The sequence below is a fragment of the Gregarina niphandrodes genome (assembly GCF_000223845.1).
Source record: "Gregarina niphandrodes unplaced genomic scaffold scaffold00005, whole genome shotgun sequence".
In the NCBI taxonomy this organism is placed as follows: Eukaryota; Apicomplexa; class Conoidasida; order Eugregarinorida; family Gregarinidae; genus Gregarina; species Gregarina niphandrodes.
Genome location: NW_011645776.1, coordinates 159,802 through 172,967, shown reverse-complemented (window position 1 = coordinate 172,967; position 13,166 = coordinate 159,802). Strand labels below are relative to the sequence as shown.

The 13,166-nt window shown below is 55.6% G+C and overlaps 7 protein-coding genes across 7 annotated transcripts; 3 read left to right on the top strand and 4 right to left on the bottom strand.

The window, feature by feature from the left end:
* Window positions 1-209: 209 nt before the first annotated feature.
* On the bottom strand, window positions 210-967 carry GNI_038530 (hypothetical protein; the record flags this gene model as incomplete). Its single annotated transcript, XM_011131061.1, has 2 exons — window positions 210-240; window positions 276-967. 2 exons carry the CDS (start codon window positions 965-967, stop codon window positions 210-212), a joined length of 723 nt encoding a protein of 240 aa, XP_011129363.1.
* Window positions 968-2,599: 1,632 nt separating this feature from the next.
* On the bottom strand, window positions 2,600-4,444 carry GNI_038520 (putative transmembrane protein; the record flags this gene model as incomplete). Its single annotated transcript, XM_011131060.1, has 1 exon — window positions 2,600-4,444. One exon carries the CDS (start codon window positions 4,442-4,444, stop codon window positions 2,600-2,602), a length of 1,845 nt encoding a protein of 614 aa, XP_011129362.1.
* A 466-nt stretch (window positions 4,445-4,910) lies between these two features.
* GNI_038510 (hypothetical protein) lies at window positions 4,911-5,584 on the top strand (the record flags this gene model as incomplete). The annotated part of the gene is made up of 2 exons (XM_011131059.1): window positions 4,911-4,959; window positions 5,013-5,584. The coding sequence occupies 2 exons, from the start codon at window positions 4,911-4,913 to the stop codon at window positions 5,582-5,584; spliced, it is 621 nt and encodes a 206-aa protein (XP_011129361.1).
* Window positions 5,585-6,612: 1,028 nt separating this feature from the next.
* On the top strand, window positions 6,613-7,020 carry GNI_038500 (U6 snRNA-associated Sm-like protein LSm7; the record flags this gene model as incomplete). Its single annotated transcript, XM_011131058.1, has 3 exons — window positions 6,613-6,694; window positions 6,737-6,808; window positions 6,899-7,020. The coding sequence occupies 3 exons, from the start codon at window positions 6,613-6,615 to the stop codon at window positions 7,018-7,020; spliced, it is 276 nt and encodes a 91-aa protein (XP_011129360.1).
* Window positions 7,021-7,532: 512 nt separating this feature from the next.
* Window positions 7,533-8,795, bottom strand: GNI_038490 (hypothetical protein; the record flags this gene model as incomplete). The annotated part of the gene is made up of 1 exon (XM_011131057.1): window positions 7,533-8,795. One exon carries the CDS (start codon window positions 8,793-8,795, stop codon window positions 7,533-7,535), a length of 1,263 nt encoding a protein of 420 aa, XP_011129359.1.
* Window positions 8,796-8,870: 75 nt separating this feature from the next.
* Window positions 8,871-11,173, top strand: GNI_038480 (FHA domain protein; the record flags this gene model as incomplete). Its single annotated transcript, XM_011131056.1, has 2 exons — window positions 8,871-9,565; window positions 9,670-11,173. 2 exons carry the CDS (start codon window positions 8,871-8,873, stop codon window positions 11,171-11,173), a joined length of 2,199 nt encoding a protein of 732 aa, XP_011129358.1.
* Window positions 11,174-11,767: 594 nt separating this feature from the next.
* On the bottom strand, window positions 11,768-12,456 carry GNI_038470 (chromo domain protein; the record flags this gene model as incomplete). Its single annotated transcript, XM_011131055.1, has 3 exons — window positions 11,768-11,950; window positions 11,987-12,087; window positions 12,141-12,456. 3 exons carry the CDS (start codon window positions 12,454-12,456, stop codon window positions 11,768-11,770), a joined length of 600 nt encoding a protein of 199 aa, XP_011129357.1.
* Between the last annotated feature and the right edge of the window lie 710 nt (window positions 12,457-13,166).

The window sequence follows — 13,166 nt, the reverse complement described above, 5'->3', positions numbered from 1 at the left end:
CGGTGGAGTTGTAACCGACGGTGGAGTTGTAACCGACGGTGGAGTTGTAACCGACGGTGGAGTTGTAACCGACGGTGGAGTTGTAACCAGTGGTAGAGTTGTAACCAGTGGTAGAGTTGTGGCCGATGGTATTGCTGGCCATGGCGCCAGACAAGGCTCGAGCCACAGCTCCGGACCGGTTAGAGCTGTTCGGCGGGGAGGTTGAGTGGTTAGGCGACAAGAGGCACTTTTGGTCGCTGTCTTTAAGATTAAGCAAGTAGTAAGTTAAACCCCACATTAATGTGCCGCCTAAGACAGCACCAAGACTAGCACCACCCACCACATCCAGACACGACCTCGTGTCTTGGCGGGCGTGGTGATCTTCGCCGCCTAGTTCACGATGGTTCCCCGAGTCCTTGATGATCCTTTTCCACGCCTTCGGGACTTCGGTCAGCAGTTGCACTCTCTCTTCTTCGTCCAGGTCCCGCACATCTATCACTTGCAGTTGCACTCTCTCTTCTTCGTCCAGGTCCCGCACATCTATCACTTGCAGGTTCGTGCCCTCGGCGTCCTCGTCGGAAGTATGCTGCATTTCCGGCCACCCCCTTGGCTTCTTGCCAAATGCTTCTTCCAGGATCGAACCGGCAACTGACGGGTTCGCGTCCTTCACATGCTCCCTCAGACCTTCAGCGAGTAGGCGTTCCACTTGTTTAGAAGCACTCTCATGCTCCATGGACTCCTCGGGCCCATGGTAGACACGGAGCCGATTCCATCTTCCCAGCCAGTCGTAGTTGGACAGATCCGAGTCGAGGAACTCCCTCGGGGGAGCCAAGACCAGAACTCGAGCAGCGTGTGCCCCATCGGACATTACAGCCATTTTAGCCACACACCCGCTGAGCGGCGATATCGTCCCGTCCGGACTTAGGAAAGCCGCCAGCGCCTCACCTCCTCCAATGCGCACCCAACGTAGACCGGAAACCGTCTTCATCAAAAAAATTTTTTACACGACCACCGGAAATCGGCGCGAGTGTGCACAGCCGGGATCGATCCCCCGACCTGAGCCTTCAGGTAACCACCTCCCAGACCGTCGGGAACGGCCTGCAACGAACATTGTGTGTCTGTTGCCGGCTGCGGAGCACCCGGGATGCTACAAGAAGTTGATGTAAGAAAAACTCTACCTGGTCTAGTCTAGGCTTCTCAGTAGCGGGTACACCTCTCGCTGCATTCGCTCGCCGCGTTGTCGGTACAGTCAACTCAGGTAGGCACATTGGTTTGTTCAGTATGGTTTTTATTTGGTCCAAAGTAAACCTCTAGGCTCGTTACGTCTTTGTTGATTCGGCTGTGCGGAACTGCCCAATGCTCTCTTTCCGTCGTATGGAACGACAGTGGAGTAGTTCCACTGTCGTCCCGGACAGCGAGGAGATCCCTGATCCGGTCAGGGTCAAGGCGTACTGTACCCAGGAATCGAATTTCCGTACTGAACAGTTCCACCTTTGTCCAGCTTAACGTGAAACGGTGTTTCAGTGATCGGCGCAACACGGTCAGAAGTAACTCCTCGTGCCGGATGAAGTACCTGCCACGATATCATCGATGTAGATGCGCACCTCCGTTCCTGCCAACAGGCCTGAAAAGATCATCTGTTGGAACTCCGTAGGGGAACATTTCTGCCACCTGTGGAAGTACCGTTCATTGAAAATGCTGTTGTAGACCCACTGTGAACCAAGTACACCTCTGGTTCTCCTTAGTGATTGGTAGGTGCCAGAGAGCATCCTTCAGGTCGATCTTTGAAAAGACACGTGTCTCACTGGGAGTCGGACATTGAAGAAAGGGGAGTGTAAGAGTTGGTAATGTGCAAGCTAGCGCAATCACTAACCGCCGGTTGCCGTCTCGTTTGGGCACGCCGGGGCCGCCCGGCTCTGCAGGTATGACCAAGCCTTTCTGGGGTTTCAGGCAGGATCTCCAACGTGCTCTGGACCTGCTCGCTCCGGGCTCATCCTTCGAGCCGGCTCCCTTCGCGGCTCGCTCGAGGTGGTTAACTGGATGGGCCCATGCAAAATTTACTTGGCCCATCGTCCAGTGACTCACCAGGTCCCCTGCAAATGCGTCTCCGACTTTTCTAACACCACGACAAAGATCAAAGGCAACTCTGTTCTACCACGCCGCCCGTTCCTGAGCGGAGAACTTAGCAAGGTTGGTAGAGTGTCGTCCACCGTGGTGTTAAGGCGGCCACCCACACCTTTATAGGCGACCCTCTCGGATCAAGGCGCACGAGGGTTGCTGATTCGGAATGCCTCCCACGCACAGGACGTTCATTTCTGGTCATCCGCAGTGCCACGTCGGTCGCCTCGGAGGGGACGATCAGCTTCCGGTAGGCGGCTGCCAGATGTCTGGTGACAGTGGCCTTTCAGTGACACTGGCTCCGCAGGTGCCCCGGGTTTCCACAGCTGAATGAAACATTGTTATCGCCCTATTTCGATGAAGGTCGCCATTGCGAGGCTTCTTGCCCGGCGGGCGAGACACGAAAACTGGAAGCCGACCCAATCGATGTCTCAGGACGGCCCAATAGCCGTCGTCACCTTTCCGGTTGCTATGCCAAAGAAAAAGGTCCTCTTCCACCATGTTAAGTCCCAGTGACAGTTGTGGGTGTCTCCGTGTCAGACACAGGCCGGGTGGACTCGCCGTCACGCAGAATGGACAAGAAGCGAAGAATATCTTTCTCTAACGGGTCTTCAAAGGAAAAGATATGGGACGAGTAAATGCTCCTCCAATACTTCAGTACTTCCTCATCCATGTTGCTGTCAGCTTGATAGCAGTCGAAGATGCATTCGTGTGTCACATAACCTGGTACTTTGTGGGGAGTGTGATATGGCGCGAATCTATCTTCGGTGGTGTTGAAATCCAATTGTGTCGCCCACGGACCCAACTTGCCCTCCGGGTCGTAGAACTTGGACGCGTACCTGGCCTTAGTGCAAGTACACTGTGGACGTGCGAGACGCGGTCGACAACCGTCCTCCGGATTGAAATAACTGCACTGGTCATTACGCTTCAAGTGCTTGTCAATTTCACGGCCTAGCAATCTCTTTTGTCTGTCGCTGGCGTGGCCAAAGTCAACCCCGGGAATCGAACGCCCGACCCCTTCTGCTACTCGGTTGTGATAAAGGTCACGAGCCAAGTCTCCTTCGTTACATCGCATGGAACATCCGTCGGGACCCCTGTATTGAACGACCGCCTTGAATACAGTCGGTCCATCGAACTTGAATGGGTAACCATAGTAATAGCACATAGTGTCCTTACCGCAAGCTATGTGGCCTCCGTTATCTGCACAATCAGACCACTTTAACAGTCCCCAATTGTCTGAGTGGGCTATAACGTATCCGCTGGTGATGTTTCTCGCTGCGCAAATGTCCTCCGGCACTGTGAGTGAAGCCAACTCCGACTCAGAAATCAACGTCGTTATATCATCGACGTTCGGCCAGCGGGGCTCTACGATCACCACCGGCTTGCAGGTCGCATCCGTGACACCCCGGAAAGTCGGGTCGTCCGTACCCAGGGAAGAGCCAACGGTATCGCTGGCCGCGGTTCCCATCGTGGAATCATAACCCACGGTACTACTGGCCACGTCATACAAGGCACGCCGCCCCACGACCTCGGACCCCGTAGAGCTGTTCGGGGAGGTGGAGCTGTTCAGCGTCGTAGCAGGCGACAATACACAGGGACCGGCTTCTCCACGTCCCGAGAGGTAGAGGGTCAATCCTGACATAAACACACCGCCCAGAGCAGCCCCAATACCAAGGCTTGCGAAGAACCGGGGTCTCTGCCAGCACCTCCTTGTGTCTTTGCGGACGTCCTGGCCTTCTTTGCGGACGTCCTGGCCTTCAACCTCGAGTAGTTCATGATACTCCGCTGTAACCCTGGAGTCTTCGATGATGCTCTTCCAGGCCTCTGGCACTTCGGTCAAAAGTCGTTCTCGCTCTTCGTCTTCTATGTCCCTTACCTCTATTAAGTCCAGCTTTGGACCCACCTCCTCAACGGCGCCGTCGTCGTCGTCGTCGTCTGAAGCATGCTGCATCTTCGACCACCCCATCAGCTTCTCGCCGAATGCTTCTTCCAAGATTGAATCCGCGACTGACGGGTCCGCGTCCTTCACATGCTCCCTCAGACCTTCGGCGAGTAGCCTTTCCACATGCTCAGACGCACTCGCTTGCTCTGGTGACTCGTCAGGCTCATGGTAGACACGGAGCCGATTCCATCTCCTTAGCCAATCGTAGTTGGTCAAGTCAGAGTCGAGGAACTCGTCCGCCGGCGCCAAGACCAGAACTCCGGCGGCGTGTGCCCCGTCGGACATCACAGCCATTTTGGCTACACACTCGCTGAGAGGCGACATTCCTCCGTCCGAACTTAGGAAAGCCGCCAGCGCCTCACCTCCTCCAACGCGCACCAAACGTAGACCGGAAACCGTCTTCATCAAAAATTAACACGATAATAGGTGGCAGTGGGTCGTGTTTTGTCTTCAGGTAAAATTGGGATTTGACCGAGTCTGCCGTTAGCTTTTTATGGGTTGAGGGACTGCGTACCATCGTGCTACGGACTTGAGTTACGACGTAGGGTAGTGACCAAGTGGGGCCGTACTTTTCCGCCGATTTGAGCGCAGATGCTCCCGGGGTAAAACCCCACTCGTTACCCGTACATCTCCTATCTGCAGCGGCTCACCTGCGTGTGGCTCTGTCGCAGTCAATTCGTGTCTCACTGCAGACTGGATTTCGAACAATCCTACTGCCTCGGAGGCCCGATTTCTGTTACAGCGGCTTCTGTAGGCCCGTCGCGTTGTGCGGGGTCGCGTTGTGCGGGGTCGCGTTGTGCGGGGTCGCGTTGTACGTGTACGTTGCTAAGGCAACCGGCAGTTCGAGTCCGCATTGTGACTGCTTTCGTTTATGCCGTTGCTCCTTGGCACGTACGGTGGTGACTTTACGACATCCGCCCGTAATACTTTCGTTACGAACGCTGCAAACGCGCCATCGAACTCACTGCCGTAGAACTGCCGCGGCACACCGAAGTACGCAACGAACCCGAACGTCAACAACGCTTGGTCCTGCAAGAGACTAACTACAACTTTTACAGCTCTCGCTCGTGCGTGTCCCAGGTCGGTGATCTCAGCTTTGTCGTCCCAGAGAAGCTCAACCTTGTCTCAACCGAGCAATACGTCTCACTTAATGGAGTGTCCAACACACCCCTGCGCGCTAGGATAACAGAACCAGTTGTCGTAAGCGTAGGAGGAAGCTCGTGCAGCACGTCCCTCGTTGTCGTGCAGCCGAGAGGGCCGGCGCTGCTAGGCGTGGATGTCCTAGTGAAGACTGGCTTGTTAGAGCTCGATGAGGCAGGCATGAGACTGAACATACCAGCGCTGTACACCGAAGTCGAACCGCCCAAGCAGGTACGCAAGCACGTCGTATCTGGTGTTGACGAGACTAAGTCCGACGAAGAACTGCTGACGTGTTCCCCAGACCTAGGAGTGGCCAGGTCGAGTACCAGGGTCGCTTCGAAGTCGAAGGACGACCTCACAAGGCAAGACTACGTCCACTACCACCCACCACCGAAGCCGAGTTAAAGAGACAAGTGGAGAGCCAGCTAGACAAGGGAGTCATAAGGCTTAGCAAGTTACAGTGGGCCGGGGCCGGGGGTGCTTCTACTGCACAGCTGTACTTCCTTCACGTACTCAAAGCTTGCACGACGTCACGCCAACGACTACGGCCCTGTTTCTTCCGCACAGTCATTACGACGCGTCCAACCAGCTAGCGACGTGCTCTGTCGCACTATCTTCGTGGCTACCTCAGACATTGCAGTCCGACAGCCTGGGCATCCACTGACCGTACTCCGCATTTGACTGCTGCGTCCGCTGCGCCTTCGAGACTTTTCGGCACTCACGACACTGAGGCTCCTTGCTGCCATGCGAACGCGTCACAACTCAGGCCGGTTTTGCCAACCCTCCAGGAACGCCACGGAGAACTCGCTGCGCGACTCTGTGCAGTGCCCTCGGAAGAGCCGAGCACTCAGGTGGTCAAGATCTTCGGAGCAATGGTCGCGGGCAGAGGGTCGCGCAACGCCTTGGTGGTGCGTTGTAGGCCGGTGCTGGAGATGTTGAGGTTGTCGGCGGGTTTAGTCTTGGTTGTGGGCGGGTTTAGTCTTGGGTGCCGAGAGGTCGGGTTGCCGGATCGGGACCGCGCAAAGGTGAGGGTGGCACCGAGTCGTCGGTGACGAGGGAGGTGGGACATGGCCACGAGTACACCGGAGAGTGAGACGCAACCAGGCGAGTTTTTCTCACAGACCGCCAGCGTTAGGTCCACGTGCTGTGTGTTCCGTTCGAAGAGCCGCTTCTGCTTCACGTGGTTTGTCTGCGCTGCGAGTGTCTTAGCCACCGAGACGACCAGGAATTGGACACAAGGTACTGACCATGGCGATAGGCTAATGCACGAGCCACCGCTTCGGACCATATAAAGCTCCCCGATGTCCTCCTAAGGATCGCAGAGACCCATCCCCTTTGTACCCCTCCCATCTCATCAGCTGTCCTGGTAACCCAACTAACTGTTTTCTCAATCTTTTAGAGGGGGATGCTGAATTTTCTTTCTGAATTCAAAAATGAATAGCGCGCCCAAAAAAAGCGACCTTGAACGCTTCTTAAATCAGAAGGTGTTCATGCGTTTCCAAGGGGGTCGAGAAGGTAAGCCGAGAAGGGTATAATAAACTCCCAACCCCATTGAAGTTTCAGGCCGCCTTAAAGGCTTCGATGAGAATACCAATGTGGTCTTGGATGAAAGTGTAGAATATGTCCGAAGTAGGTCACACTTGACTTTGTCGGGGAGACACTTGACTTTGTCGGGGAGACACATTACTTGTCGGGGAGACACCTTGACCTTTGTGGTAGATACCAAGAATGAACCCACTCAGAGGAAACGACATCTTGGACTGTTAGTGGTCCGAGGCATCACTGTCGAATCTATGAGTGCCGAAGAAGACATGATAGAGATCGAGAACCCCTATAATTAATTCTGCGTCATCCAAACGGACGGTTTTAAGGATGAAGCAGATCCACCGTCTAAATACCCACTCATTTTGCGGAACGGCAGGCCGGAACGGCAGGCCGGGTGGAGGACCTGCCAGTCGTTCGTTACCAATAATGTCCGTTACGTGTGATGGGGTTCCCATGCCTGCAGAAAACAGGCCGCTGATCTGCCATGTGGGGAGAGCGGTGATGACCCAAGTGGTGGTCCCTTTCAAGCGCCTTCCCTATGGTCTTGTTGTCGACGTAATGATTAATGGATGAGAAGGCATGCTCCATGAGACCGGGCTCTCTTTGTACTTTATGACCCGATATTAGAAGCATACTTGTGAGGGATACTGCGATCAGCGCTCCTAATCCGATGCCGTACGCACTATTGTTCGACTTCATTGTGCAGATCCGTTAGTTGACCAGCCTTGTCCAGGAATATTTTTATTTGCGACCAGCCAGGCAGGCTTCATGGTCGGCACTTTCACAATCACGTACTTCACCAGTCTTGTCACTGGCGTAACGTCACGAGCCGTCTCCTCAGGTCTTCTAAAGGGTCGGTGGGTGCTTCTTCTTGAATAGGTCCTTTGTATTCTTCCAGCAGAGTTAGAAGAGCGCGCAAGTCTTCGGCTGACTGTCGGTCAACCATTAGCTTCCCATGACTGGCCAGACGTTCGATGGACTTCACTGCCCGTCGGGCGACCAGGCAGCCCAGGACGGACTGAGTCCTTCGCAGTGTCGCTGTCACGTCGGAGACCAAAAGGAGGACGGCGTCACTGTTGTCTTGGTCAATAGCCATGTGCAGCATGGCCTTGTAGACGAAATCGTGTGCGTAGCGAGGTTGCCACAGAGCGAACACGAACTTGGCTGCCTGCGTGTGTGCGTACTCCAACAACCTCGGCATTCTGAGTCTACTCATCGAAGATTCTCCAGGCGATGGTTCTCCGGTCGAGGGTTGCCGGGTCGAGGGTTGCCGGGTCGAGGGTTGCCGGGTGGAGGGTTGCCTATTTAAGGATTGCTCGCTCTGGAGGAGCTCCCCACTTTTGGGGACTAGTGCCCAGCGTGTTTCGTCTACCCACCAGCTGAGCATTATCTCTCGGAGGACGTTGAACTTTGCGACTTGGCGCAGGTAGTAGACGCCGTCGACGGCGACCGCGGTCGTAAATAGTTCATCCAGGGCCGTCAGCAGTCGCCGAAAAGCGGGGCCCTTACCGGTCAGCGTGCTGCGGTCAAACATGTTGAGGTATGGTGGTCGGAGTGCCTGACTTACTCGGCCACGAGCGGTACTCGTGCCGAGGAGACCCGTAAACTGATACGGGTGATGGAGCGGCAGAATATCGTTGTAAATCGTTGACTCGACCTCGGTCGTAGACCCGACTTCAGTTGCTAAACCAGGCAGCAAGCCATAGCGGAACAAAAGAGGAGCCTCACGATCCCGCTCACTCTTTATCGGGAGTGTATTCAGTGTGGGCGTCTCACCGAAAATGATGACGCGAGAGAGACTGCCTGCGATTTCCGCGACCAGGGCATTAAACAACGCGCGGTCGTGATGAATAACGGAGAACTGAATCAGGCCAACCGACCGCTCGATTGCCAACGCTTTCATGGCCTTATATGCCCTAGCAGCCAGACTGTAATTTTCTTCCAAGCAAGGGTCTGTAATCCAGTCCGACCTCAAGTGGCTTCGTTTTTCCCCAGTCATGGGGGTGTTAGCTAATGACATGGGGCTCTTAGCCAACTGCTTAGCCAAGGGCATGGAAACGTGCTCAACCATGCCCACCAATGGTTCCTCGCGGGGGGCAAAAATTAAATGGCGGCGATTGGTCCCCGGCGGGAAGATTGCGGGGGAATGACCCCCCCAGGCGGTCTCGTGGCTGAAAACCCGTCCGCCGCGATACTGGACGACTTTGCGGGACCCTATAGTTTCCTACACCCTGATTTCGGCACATGTGTGGCTACGCCAGTCCGCGTCCAAGAAATAGGGGAACTCACCCTCCAATCATTCTACCCTTCTTTCTCGCTGGCACTCATCGGCGCTGCTCTCCAGCAGATCGAAGACGACGGCGCACAGCCGACCCCAGAGATCTTCTCTGGAGTGGAATCGAATCGAGGAGTGGAATCGAACCAGGGACTGGAGGCCAGTCGGGAAGCGGAATCGAACCGGGGAGTGTCGGGTGCCAAGTCGTCGGCCACGGTCAAGCCCGCTGGCGAGGGAGGAGAAATGCCAGGCGTACTTCGTGCGCTGTTGGGGTGTCAGAAGGAGCCTTGGACCCGAGAGGCAGCCGAAGAATTTGTCACGGCCAAAACAGACGAAATCAAAGATCTCATTGCCAACGAACCGCTCTTACAAAATGCCCTGGAAAGGCTAAGAGCACCGTCAGACGTGCTCCTGAATACTATGGAGGCTTTAATGAGGGACAAATTCATAAGGAACAAGGAGATCTGTTCCCAGCTCGTAGCCACGGACAATAGAGTTCTACAGTTTAAGCCAGATTATAGTCGCAACGAAATTATCAACAGCCAGACTCTTATTGACCACAGGCGGTAAGTCGGTTAAACACACGTGTGGCTAGGTGGACGTGTATACCTAACCACACGTGTGTGGTTAGGTGCACGGGTGTAGACATCCGTAGACATGTTTTTTTCAGAAACATTGTGTTGATAGATCGGTTGCTGTCCAAGGTGCGCGAGGATTTCAAGCACCCGTTGCGCGGCATATTCCGATGGATTATTGACTCCGTTCCAATCGAGTTGGATTTTCACCGGCGTCCGTTTTTGGGAGTAAACGAGCATAAGGAGGAAGAGCAGAGTTTGTTACCCAAGGATATAATTCCTGTATCTTCATTTCAAAGTCATGTGTTGAGACACAAGGTGGATTCACGGAGCTACTTTGAGGAAGAAATAGAAGCGGCGCACTTGTTCGATCGTTTTCCATGCAATGAGAAAGAAGATCGGAAGGAGACGGGTGATCAGGAGTTTATTCGACGACGTAAAAGACGATTGATTGAGGAGTTAACAGGTGGTATTGACACCGCGGTGGTGGAACCTTCCGCTTCATTCTTGATGGGCTTCGGCCGTCTGCCATACAACGAAGTGCAATGTTTTAACCCCTCCGTGTCCCGCTCCCACTGCGCCATCGTGCCTCTAGTCAAGGGACACTTCGTCATCGTCGACTTGAACAGCAGCGCAGGCACTGTTCTCAACGGCACACCCCTCCCCCCCTGCGTCTTTCTCCCACTCAAACCTACCGCCAATCCTCGCTGGGCCGACGACAGACGAGACCGAGGCGACGATAGACGATCCGAACGGAGCCGCTCCGACCGCAACGACTACCGCAGAAGAGACGAGCAGCGAGAGGACCGCGACGACTGGTCCCAGGACTACAGGGATTTTGCAAATCGGAGACGGCCGCGAAGAGACAGTTCTGAATGCGGACGTGGGCACACGGAAGCGCGCGGGCACACGGAAGCGCGCGGGCACACGGAAGCGCGCGGGCACTCGGAAGCGCGCGGGCACTCGGAAGCGCACGGGCACTCGGAAGCACACGGGCACACGGAAGCGCGCACCCGGCCGCGCGACGGGCCTTACGGCTCTGAGTCTCGGAACCCGGCTCACGCCCGGCCGAACGGACACTGGGATGACCGCAGAGACCGGGACGATCGTAAGGAGTTGAATGACCGGAGAAATCGAGACGAGAGGAAGGACTGGGACGATCGGAGAGACTGGGACGATCGGAGAGACTGGGACGAGAGGAAGGACTGGGACGATCGGAGAGACCGGGACGATCGGAGAGACTGGGACGATCGAAGAGACCGAGACGATCGGAGAGACTGGGACGATCGGAGAGGACCGGCTTACCACGAGTTGCTTTTGGGCACCAGCTCTCGCGTGTTCAAGATAAAGTGCGGCCGCGTGGACAAGAGTGAGCTGCTACGGATCCGCAGACGCGAACTGCAGCAGAAGCTGCGAGCTCTCGAAGCGGGGCTGAGTCGAGATTCGGCGGGGCGTCCGGAGACTAAGAACTCAAGAGGAGAACATACCGGTGGTGACCGAGTTAAGATCAGAGGGTTCCCGAGGGCATTTGAGACGCAAGATTTAGAAAGTCTCCTGAGGCAAAACCAGTTCCCCTTTCGGGTAAGGCACGTCCCGTAGTCACCCCCGCCCCCACGGTGGTGGTATGTCCCCTTCTCGGCGCTCCCTCCCGCGTTCGAGTTCAATGGATGTTGTGTTATAGGAAATAAAGCGTGTGCCTGTGGGTGAGAGCGGCGGCGGATCTTCTGCCTTCGTGGTCGTCTTGAGCACGGGCACGATTGCTTGGCGAGCGAAGGAGTTCTTCAACGGGCGGACTGTGCGCGGTCGTGTGCTCACTGCGCGGATTATTTCTGACTAAGCTGGAGGGACGGCAGTGAGAAGTATGGGGGGGAGGGGGGGGTTACAGCGTTTCTGATCGAGCAAGATCCCTGGTCTGATCGGGTGTGTCGTGGGTCGTCTTCATCGGAATAAGTTCTATAGGGGGGTGTGAGTAGACCGGTTTGTTCCAGAAGATGACTAACTACCTATCTACACTTCGAAGTGTACACTTCGAAGTGTCCACATTCCTTAGTGTCCACTACGTCCTTGGTTTTGGGGGAGGGGGGGGGGGGAAGGGCACGTCGTTGGCCTTACTCGGCTGACGAACCCTTACCCGGCCCCCACTCCTAAGAGGGCGGGAGTCTTGGTTTTGGCTTAGCGACATGCTGGACTGACCTAGCTTTCCGAATAGTGATCAGTAGAGATTTTCCGGACGTAATCGACGTTCATGAACCGGACTCTGTGCAGTAGGTAGTCGAAGAGTTCATCTGGGTATTTCTGTCGCGCTTCCTTGGCTGGCATCCGAATCCGGTTGCCGTCATCGAACATGACGATAGCTTCGTAGTCCCCAGGAGTGTTCTGGGACATTCGCAGGTGGGCGACCCGACAACCTACCTTCTGCGAACTCCTCTCCGCCGCAGCCGGCGGTGCGACGGCCCGACTCTTGACGGGTGGTGAGTCCCTAGTAACTTGTCTGGTAGCTTTAGCCGGCGACTCTGAGGAGGAAACACATGTGTGTACGGGAACGTGTTCAAGGGGCTGTGCTTACTCGTGACGTGTCGGGGCGAAGGCTTGGCTGTCTCTTTAGCGGCACTTTTCCTCGACGGAGGAGCTGCGCTAGACTTGCCCTTGGACTTCTTTTTCCGATACTGCGCTTGGTGCTTCTGCATCTCCGTGTGGATGTTCTTGTCGTCAGTTATAATGTTCTCTGCAGGCTCCCAGGTGTCATCACTCGCTGAATACCCCTTCCACCGGATCCGCCACAGCGGCTTGGGGTCCTCAGTGTAGTCCACTATCTGTTCGATGTCGTAGACATCCTCCTCAACCTCAACGGGAGCAGGTGCCTTCGACCTCTTGCCAGCCATCGCACCTAAGGACCTTTTTTTTAACAGAATATCTAAAAGACAGAAGGTCCTAACCTATCTGTCCGCAGACGGGTCCGCAGACCCCATAACCAACCTACCTCTATTCTCTGGCAAGACGTTATTCCCAGCTCAACCAGCCAAGCACACGCGTGTGCTCCTCAGAAAACAACCAACACCCCTTCACCCTGACGCTTGGCGGCTGACCACCTGCGGCCGCCTACGCAAGTATTACCCGCGGTGTCGACCATGGCCCCTGCCCCAGTTACAGAAACCCAGTCGGTCGTTCTTTTCCTCTGTCGCCACCGGTTTCAGCACCGCCAGTTTCAGCGCCACCGGTTTCAGCGCCACCGGTTTCAGCGCCACCGGTTTCAGCGCCACCAGTTTCAGCGCCCTTTCAGAGCAAAAGGGAGTCGTCTGTATCCGGCTTCTTCTTAAGTCCTGCGCCCGGGTCTGCAGCTGGAGCGGCAGGCGGCGGCGTGTTCGGCTGCGTCCTCTCGCGCTGGCTGACTGGAGCCGGCTCCGCCTTCCAAATAACCTGCGGACCGTGGCGCACTCGGGTGGCCTTGACATAGTAGTCTCCCTCGGTTCCTTCCGTCGGCGGAAGATGCAACGTCGGGTCCTTAATGTCCATCCAGTATAAATGGGTTTTGTGTCTCATACCTAGTCTGCAGCAAGACTACGTCACCTGTCATCTCCACCCCCCCCCCCCC